Genomic DNA, 9,493 nt, shown 5'->3' with positions numbered 1-9,493 from the left:
GGAACAGGGCTGGCCTACGTAGCCCCGGGCTCCCATTGGCTGCGAGGGCCGCCAGTCACTCTCTCCGCCCCCTGTTTCGGGCACTCCGGTCAGGCGTTTGTCACCTGGGCTGAGACCCCTGCAGTTCGAGTTCTGATGCCCCACCACGCCCCCACGAATTTAGGGTTTGGGTCACGCCTCGCCCCCTCCCGCTACCGGCTCAGCGCAGGGGAGCCCAGAACCGCGTCTTCTCCAGGCCAAGCTAGATGCTAGGGCTCGGAATTGACCCTTCGCGTCACCTGTGAGGCCTCAGTGAAGGAATGTCACCTGGGCAGTGGGGGCGTGAGCATGAGGTGGGCAGGAGCGTGGGCTGGCGCCTGGGCGTGCGGCAGGCGTGCCCTGTAAGGTGACTGGATGAGTTGTGAAGTATATGTGTGTGTGGGTGGGTGTGGGTGTGTGTTTGAGTGTTGACTTCCTTCTCATGCGTCTTCCTTCTATGTCACAAAGTGTCTCTCTGGCCCCTCAGTTCTGGAAAGGGGACAGAGTGGATCACTGGTTCCAGGACACTAGGGGGAGGAAGAATCTTTCTGAGCCACTTGCTTGATGCAGACAGAGCTACCTTGAGCCTTCTTCCCCTACACCTCCCAGGGCAGGGACTGGGGCTAGGTCTGTGGTGCCGGGATAGGGATCAGGGACGTAAGGAAACTGGGACCTAGTGGAGCTAGGTAAGGAGGGGGCTGGAGGAGGAAAAGGGTGGGGACATAGAAGGGGGCACAGGCACGAGCAGAACGAGATTGTGGAGGACTGCGAATGCCCAAGTGCTGCGAGAAGAGGTTGTGAGAACTGGGGTAGGAGCCCAGGGGGCCAAGTAGGCAAAGGCCACTGCCAAGGCGGCCATCTAGTAAACAACCCAGGCGGTAACCCGAGTCCCTCCGGGCTCACCATCAGAGGATGGCCCCTCCACGCCGCCAGCCTTCGTCCTGCGCCCAGCGAGCCTTCGCCCTGGGCACCTAGACGCGTTGCTGCCGAAGCCGGGTGCCTCCCGAGGCCAGTCAGGGGACTGCAAGCAAAGGGGGCAGCGCCCACGGCTCCTCCCCTCCTCTCTAGGCCTGGGGACGGGCCAGAACCTATTCCCCGAGCCCTGATTGGCTTTGGGAGGCGGCGTAGAGCCAGCTCCCTGCAGCCGGGGCTGGGGGCGTCGCCCCAAATGGCACCCACCGCCCCCAGGCTCTGCCAATCCCTGGGCACGCCCGGCGGACGCGCGGGGGTTGCCCCCGCCCCTCCTGCCTGTTAGCGTCACGCGTGACGTTACGCGTGATGGGTTGGGGGGGCGGAGGCAGGGGCGACGCGCCGAGAGAAAGGCGGGTCCGGGAGCTGCAGAGGCCAGAAGCCCAGGAGCTCAGCAAAGCGTGAGTGCTGGCTGTCCGGGGCGGGGTTCGCGGGGTTCAGGGGAGTAGGAGGTTGAGGGCTAAGAGGGAGGGAAGCCTGCCTTGGGTGTGCTCTCTATCCTATCCGGATTCAGTATCTTCGGTTCTAGAGAGGTTCTTGGGGCACGAGGGGAGGTTGGCTGGTGGGAGGAATGTCAGGGTGGGGCCTTATGTGGTCACACATTCACGTGTCTGCAGTTGATGCATATGGGGTGTGTGTGTGTGCGCGTGTGTGTGAGTGTGCAAGTAACGGTCTTTGTGGGCTGGTGTATGCAGTGCGTGTCCGCCGTTTGTATATCTGTGTAGGGCATGTACGCATCTTTGTATGTGGGTATGTGAGTGTGAGTTTGTGAGAGAGGGGAGGGTGTCTCCTCCAGTGCGGGAGGAAGTGCGGTTGGAGAGGATTAGTCATATTGTAGGATTTTGCCTAACACAGCCAGCCGGCTGCTTCAGGCTTTCCTCTTGGTACTGGGTGGAGAGGGCACTTACTGACTCCTCCTTTCTAGACGTAGGTGGCTTGGGGAGAGGTGGATGGGTGTCTGTGCCAGCCCTGCCCAGCTGGGGAACAAGGAGGGCCTTGGGCCATTCAGTGTGGGTTGAGAAAAATGCCCCTGGAGAGGGGGACTTGTGCATGACTGCGAGCACGCATGCTTGGCTGGCATCAGAGTCCCCTATTTGAGATCTGGAATAGATAAGCCCCGAAGTAGCCAGTGAGCCCTTGTTCTCCTCCAATCAGGGGCTGGGGTGTGGGACGGCTTATGCCATCTTCCCAGACAGCCTTGGGGGTTTGTATCTAGGTCTTAAGGCAGCTGGGCCCTGAAGCTGACCTGAGCATGCATGTATAATGCATATAATACACACTTTTGTGCACACAGAGCACAAGAGTAGCTGCATAGGATTAGTTGCTGCTGTTGCATCAACCATACACGTGTAAATCCTCACTGATGAAAAGCTGCACGGGGCCAGAGTGCAAAAGAGATCTGTTTTTTCTGGTTCTGTTTTCCCCTGCCCCCTCCTCCAATGGCTGCAGGTCTCTGAGCCAGGGCCTTGCCTGGAAAACAACTCCTCCCCCCAACCCTTGCTTACCTATCTGGAGTCACCTTGAGCTCTAGAAGGGGTTGGTGATAGGCCCGGGGACCAGGGCAGAGCCACCAGAGGCTCCCGCAGGTTGAGTTCCTGGACTCCCTCCTTGGAGCCCTTCTGATCCTGATCTTTGCTCTGCAGAAAATGGGGGAGTTGCCCTTAGATATCAATATCCAGGAACCTCGCTGGGACCAGAGCACTTTCCTGGGCAGAGCCCGGCACTTCTTCACCGTTACTGACCCCCGAAATCTGCTGCTGTCTGGAGCACAGCTGGAAGCTTCCCGGAACATCGTGCAGAACTACAGGTAGCCTGCTGCCCCGTCCGAATGAGACCCTGGGGTACTCATTCCCTGCCATTAATATGGTACCTTTTGCATCTATCTCCTCAAGTTTGAGAGTGACCTTGTCCCACTCCTTGGCCCCCTTACTCCCTAGCTCTATATGTTGGAATCACAGGCAACTATGGCACAGCGCTTCAACCCAGAGAATTTCAGGGTGTTTGGGTTGAGGAGGTGGCATTGATATTTGTGGGTGGGGGGCTGCTGTATGTTTCACAACCCTCCACAGGGTCCTGTCCCACTGCTAGGCCCACCCTCTTCAAGGACAGATGGGGCTCAAAGTTGAGTCCCAAGGAGATAGGAGAGCACCCCCTTGTCCCCAAGAGGAAATACCTTTGAGATGCCCCCAGCCATTTTTGACCCACTGGAAACTACCATTACCCATGACCAGGCATTTAGGCAGAAACAGAAGGGCACCCTTCTTTATGTGGCTAGAAGGAAAATGGAAATAGGAGCCCCCTGCCCTTCTGGAAGATTTGACTCCCCCAGAGACAAGGAGCTCCTTTATTCTGAGACTCAGGGCCAAAGTTCCTGGTCCTCTGGCCAGACTTTCCCTGAGCTAAGTGGTCAGGCCTGGTGGGGGCAGATCTGCCCCTAGAATTGCCTGTCTGTTCCCTGACATTCTCTGCAGGGCTGGCGTGGTGACGCCAGGGCTCACTGAGGACCAGCTGTGGAGGGCCAAGTATGTGTACGATTCTGCTTTCCATCCGGACACGGGGGAGAAGGTGGTCCTGATTGGCCGTATGTCAGCCCAGGTGCCCATGAACATGACCATCACTGGCTGCATGCTCACCTTCTACAGGCAGGTCCTGCCCCGTGTGTCCCCTCCCTGAGCACTCTGTCCAAGCTAGAGTGTAGCCTGATGACTAGGTGAGGCCAGTTTGGGCAGAAAATAGTGGGTGAATGAGAGCTTGTGTTAGAATCCCTCGCATTCCTCAGAACTCAGCCCCAGGGCTCCTCCCACCCCAGAGACAAGTGTATGTGGTCGTGTCAGTGGGGAGGGTCATGCAGAGGTCACCGAAGCAAGTTCTAAGGTCATCAGCTGGGTCCCTCCTGAGGGTTTGGGAATAACCTTTAGGGTTTCTTTATTAGGGTTTGAGGATAAGGGACGCTGTAGCAGGAGCAGCAGTAAGTGTCTCTGTTCCCTCAGGAAGACCCCGACCGTGGTGTTCTGGCAGTGGGTGAATCAGTCCTTCAATGCTGTTGTTAATTACTCCAATCGCAGTGGCGACGCTCCCATCACTGTGGGGTGAGAGCTCATCCCCTCACCGGGACTCCCCCGCCCCCACTCTCTCCCTGCCCTGGCCTCCCCAGGCCTACCATTGCTCCCTCTTGTCTGCTCCTGTTCCTCAGTGCTCCTGCAGCCAGTGACTCAACTCCCTCCCCTCAGTCCGCCCCTCTCCCCACTCTCCTGGCCTGAGGGCTTGGGGTCCTCTTGCCTGTGCTAAGGGAGGCCCTGTCCGAGGGACTGGAGCTTCCAGGCAAGTCTATGCTGTAGCAGGGGAGGAATTTCTCTGCCCGTCACGCCTCACGTATTGAGGATTTTGACGTGTCCCTGAAGGAAAGAACCACACGCTGGACTGTTCACCTCCAACCTTGTGTCCTGCCTCTTCCACCCACAGGCAGCTGGGAACAGCTTATGTGAGTGCCACCACTGGGGCCGTGGCCACAGCCCTGGGACTCAAATCCCTCACCAAGGTAAATGCCCCCCCCCCCATTGTACTGCCCCCTCACTTACCCTTTATCTGTCTCCCTCTTCCCCATCGCTCGTCCACACCAACCTACAGGCTCCCCACATCCCTCCCCAGAGTTCTTCACCACTCCATGGCCCTTAGGGCCACTAAACGATATATTTCCTCCCCCCAGCACCTGCCCCCCCTGGTGGGCAGATTTGTCCCCTTTGCAGCTGTGGCAGCTGCCAACTGCATCAACATCCCCCTGATGAGGCAGAGGTGAGTGGCTCCAGCTCCTGGCATGCAGGCCCAGCGTGCAGGCAGGCACACCATCCCGCCATGCCGACTGGCCCAGGTGGGGACCGTCCTCTCCCTCTCCAAACAGAAGCTTCTGGGCACAGTCTCAGTCTGACTCTGGGATCCTGGAATGATATCTGAATCTGTGATATCTGACGGGACCCCAGGGAATAGCTGCCCGTGAGGGCAGTGCGGGTAGGATGCGGGCCTGTGATCTGACCCCCACCCCCTTCCCTTTTCAGGGAACTGCAGGTGGGCATCCCAGTGACTGATGAGGAAGGTCAGAGACTTGGCCACTCAGTGGCCGCTGCCAAGCAGGGAATCTTCCAGGTGGTGATATCGAGAATCTGCATGGCCATTCCTGCCATGGGTGAGGCAGGGGTGCCTGGGTGGGGCACGGGAGGCTCTAAGAGAACAGGGTGCATTCTCCAGGGGTTTTGAGCACTCCCGGGGGAGTGGGAAGAGTTGTGAAGGGGATCCACCCCTCCTCAGGATTCTGACTTTCATTCCACTAACTCTTACCTCCTCTTCTGACCTGCTCTCCCTGCAGCCATTCCCCCGGTGATCATGGACACTCTGGAGAAGAAAGACTTCCTAAAGGTAGGCCACGCCCACCTTTCCCACCCTGGAAGAGGTGACGGCTGGGAGCAGAAGTGACCAGTCCCCAACCCTCTTTCCAGCTTGGCCCAGGAGTCTGAGACTTGCTCCCTGTTGGCCCCACCCCTGGGCTGCCCCCTCCACCTTCATTCATGCATTCAGCAGGAAGGAAGTGGGCTGGGGTGAAGGAACACTGAGGGAGCAGGAGGAGAAGATAAGGAAAGGAAGGAAATGGTTTCTGTCCTGAAGAGAGCTGGTATCACTCCAGAGGCCTCTTGACACACACGGGGATGGACCACCACCATCACACTGGCCACTATATTCATGCTGTCACCTACCGACAACAATGAGACACACAGGCTCACACACGCACGAACAGAACAGAGAAGGCACAGGACTACAAGCTCATTTATTGAATCATTTATTCACCAATATATCTTGAGCACCAGCTGTGCCCACTGGAGGAACCGAACGCTGGTCCCTGTGGCTGGAGGGAATGGAGAAGGGCGTGCAGAACAGGAAAGGGACAGATTCATGCATGCTACTGGGACGGGAGCGGAGTGTTAGAGGAGGCTTCCTGAAGAAAGCAGCTCCTGGAGGAAGTGCGGAACCAATCCTGTGAGGGGAGAGTGGGTGAAGGGACACTAGGGAGGGTGTCGCAAGTAGGCGTGGCTGGACTGGAGGCTGGTGATTTAGAAATTCCAAGCCTGTTATGGTCTTGGGAGAAAGAAAAGACTCAAAGGCAGGGTTGGTGGGATAGAGCTGTGGTAGGGGAAATGCGGTGGGGGCTAGGGGAGGAGGGGACACAAGCCATCCCGTTGCCTCTGTCTCCCTACAGCGTCGCCCCTGGCTGGGAGCGCCCCTGCAGGTGGGACTGGTGGGCTTCTGGTAAGTGTGTGAGGACACACTTAGCTAGGGTGTGTGGGAGTGCCCTTTCCCTGGTGGATGTGGGTGGGTATTTGCGGATTTTAAGATGTTTATGTACATCATTCATTCATCCATTCAGCTGGTAGGGCTCTTAGACACTTGTAGGGCATGTTGTGTGTGTTAGCAGGTGATCGCCATCCTTGAAGGTCAACAGTCTAGTTGAATACATTCTAGTCTTTGTGTACAAGAGGAAAGCGTGGAAATATACCTTTTGGTATCATCCAGGAGTTTCATGCATGTTTAATTTCTGATTCAGGCACTCACTGGCTGTGGAGCTCTGGGTCATTGCCCTGGAGGCTCTTTCCTTAGCCAGAACCTGATGTCAGCGTTGGCCTTAATCAATCTCTACCCCTCGGGGCTGTCTCCAGGGATGGGGTGGGATGCAGGGAGGCAACAACCATAGGTCAAAACTTCACAAACCTTCCCAACACTCTTCTCCCCCCAGCCTGGTATTTGCCACCCCCTTGTGCTGTGCCCTCTTCCCCCAGAGAAGGTAAGTGCTGCCCCCGGGCTTGGTTGGGGGCTCTGAATAGGTCTCCACATCTCTGGAACCCACTGACCTTAGGGTCCTTTAGTGTGTTCCAGGAGGAGGCTTGGCAGGCACTAGACTTATTCTGGGGGTGGGGACTTGATGGTGAGCTGGGCCTTCTGGCCGTTGAAGGAGACTGTCCAGCCTGGGAGGAGGAGAGGTGGTGAGCCCTTAGGCTGATGCAGGTTGGGTTGAGGGGATCCTCAGCCTGCCTGTGCTGTTCTGTTGCAGCTCCTTACATGTGAGCAGGCTGGAGCCAGAGCTGAGAGCTCGGGTCCGTGAGCAAAACCCCAGCATCGAAGTGGTTTACTACAACAAGGGGCTTTGAGGGAGGGTCAGCCCCTGGACCCCTCTCTCACCTCCTTGGGCTGCTGCTTTAGTGGAGCCTTGCCGTCCCTGCCACTTGCCCCTCTTCCTGGTACTGGGGGGGGGGGGGGGGGGCTTGGTGGGGAAGCAGCCATTGAGACCAGCAATCCATAGGCTGAGAGGTGCCCCCGTTAAGCCTTTTTCTCTCCTCTCTGGTTTCAAAGAGCAGGGCCACATAATCCCTTTCTCCTGTGCTCCTATGTTTATGTATGTACACACATGATACGTGTGTATGTGTGTGTGTACATGCTGTCCTAGAAGCTAGGAACGGACGTGCTGTCCTAGGATGTCCTGATAATCTGGCTTCTCCTCTCGGCCTCTTGCCACCTGTCAGCCAGCCAGGCTACAGGACTTCCCTGCCTAAACAGTTCCACTGGCCAAGTCATTTCTGACAGCACCTCGAGGGCCCCTTCTGGACACAGGAGTAGCCAGGATCTCAGAACAGAGACTGAGGGATACTAGCAGGCCAAACGGGCCCGACTCCTTCCGACTTTTGCTTCCTGGGCTGGCAGGAACTGGGCTGGCAGAGAAAGACCTATCAGGGTAAGGGAGACGGGGAGTTTGTGCACCCCCCACATCCTGAAAGAGCTCATTTCCTCTCCTTTCCTCTGTCAGAACAAAGGGGTGGTATCCTGTACAACTCTTGCCATCCTCCCCTCGCCCCCACACTGCAGTGTAGACATCTTTAGGTACATTCTTAGGAGTTCTTGGTCTGCTCTGACATCATAGACTCAAATCTACACCTATAGTCCCAACCCAAACCAAAAAGCCATGGAGGCAGAGCAAGCATTCCCCCTTTAAGAGCTCCCAGCGCCCCCTCTTGCAGAGGGACACAGCTGTGGGAATGGTGCTTAACCTCAGATACCACAGGTATCTGAGTGGAGACAACTAGCACACCCTCAAGGGCAACTAGGCCCTGAGTGTACAATCTTAAGACAGGAAATTCTGTCTTCTCTTGACTCTTGTTAGACATTCAGCAGAACCCTGACCTTAGCTCCTCTTTTTTGAGGCTTGGCCCTGCTCCTACCTCCACTCCCACCCCCATCTCCCACGAGGAAGAAGGGCCCAGGCATCCATAGCTGGTCCAAAGGGCAGGTAGGCTTGGGAATGGAAGGTATGGTGTTAAGCTCACAGGATGCAGAGCTTGACCTTGACTCCAACTCCCATGAGCTCTAGCTGAAGCAGTGGGTGGTGTGGAGGAAGGCCCCAGTGGGATCCTCTAAGAGCATTTTTGTGCTCCCCCAACTATCTGCTACCAGTGACTAAAACTATGATGCCATTGTTACTCAATAAACTAAAAACCGATCTACTTCTTGATCTTCACTTGATTCTGTGTTCTGAGTGCTCAGGAAGAACCAGTCTTCTGCCTTCAGCCTTCCCTCCCCCACAAAATCTAGGTTCTAGCTCTTCCCTCCCTTCTGTATGGAACCTCAGCCCCCAGCAGAGGGCACTCTGAGATTAGAAAATCAGTCCTCCATCAGCACCCAGAGTGCTAACTAAGGGGATGTAGATGCCTTCTATTCCCTTTGCAGATAGAGTCCTGGCTTCATTTCGTTCTTGGCTAGGAAGGCTGATCCCACCTACCTACCAGCTCAGGCTCTGGGCTTCTTGGTTCCCTTCAGGCATTTGGCATGGGTCGGTGGGCCTCTGGTTCCCAGGGAAGCCTCTGGAGAGAGGAAGGCTAGGGACTGTCCAGCTCCATCAGAGAGAAGTTAGAGCACCAGCACACCCTCCATACCCCTCCATGCCCCCACCAGTACAGCAGAGGAACAAGCCTGGCAGGGACCATTTGCTAGTTAGCACCCCTTCCTGCCCCCCCATCCCAGGATCCTCCACTCCCCCCTTATGTAACCCTTTTCTCCCCCCCTGGGAGAAATGAGGCCAAAAGTTCATGCCTCTGAACAGATGGTGAGAGCTACTATTAAACAGTTTATAGTTAGTTGCCTCTCTTACCCCAAGTCTTGGCTTTGGAAGATTCAAAAGAATAAACATGTATGAATCTATGATAAAATCCATTGCCTACTCCCTGCAGGACATACCCCTCATCTCCCCTTTTTCAGCTCCAAACTCTCACACTAGGTGGTGGGAGACAATCTTTGGGACTGTATGGTCCCACAACAACCTGAAGTGAACCTAGTACCTTGGCCTGGGCTCTCTCACTCCTCTTGGGAAATGGAAGTTTCCTTGTATGGGCAGTGGGGGTGATACCAGCTACTGCTCATTGAGCCGTACGTGTGGTGCTGGGCCAAGTGCTTTAAGCCCACCTTTTGATCTTCA

General features: G+C 56.2%; 1 protein-coding gene across 1 annotated transcript; it reads left to right on the top strand.

Annotated features, from left to right (window-relative positions):
- Positions 1 to 772: 772 nt before the first annotated feature.
- SFXN3 (sideroflexin 3) lies at positions 773 to 8,525 on the top strand. The gene is made up of 11 exons (XM_060641722.2): positions 773 to 1,388; positions 2,631 to 2,794; positions 3,459 to 3,633; positions 3,982 to 4,076; positions 4,450 to 4,525; positions 4,694 to 4,779; positions 5,040 to 5,167; positions 5,348 to 5,397; positions 6,233 to 6,282; positions 6,767 to 6,814; positions 7,082 to 8,525. Exons 2-11 carry the CDS (start codon positions 2,634 to 2,636, stop codon positions 7,176 to 7,178), a joined length of 966 nt encoding a protein of 321 aa, XP_060497705.1. The 5' UTR covers positions 773 to 1,388; positions 2,631 to 2,633; the 3' UTR covers positions 7,179 to 8,525.
- The last annotated feature ends 968 nt before the right edge of the window (positions 8,526 to 9,493 follow it).

The sequence above is a fragment of the Panthera onca genome, chromosome D2 (assembly GCF_046562875.1).
Source record: "Panthera onca isolate mPanOnc1 chromosome D2, mPanOnc1 haplotype 2, whole genome shotgun sequence".
Lineage (NCBI taxonomy): Eukaryota > Metazoa > Chordata > Mammalia > Carnivora > Felidae > Panthera > Panthera onca.
Note: the sequence above shows the minus strand (reverse complement) of the source record. Positions and strands in the feature narration are given on the sequence as shown.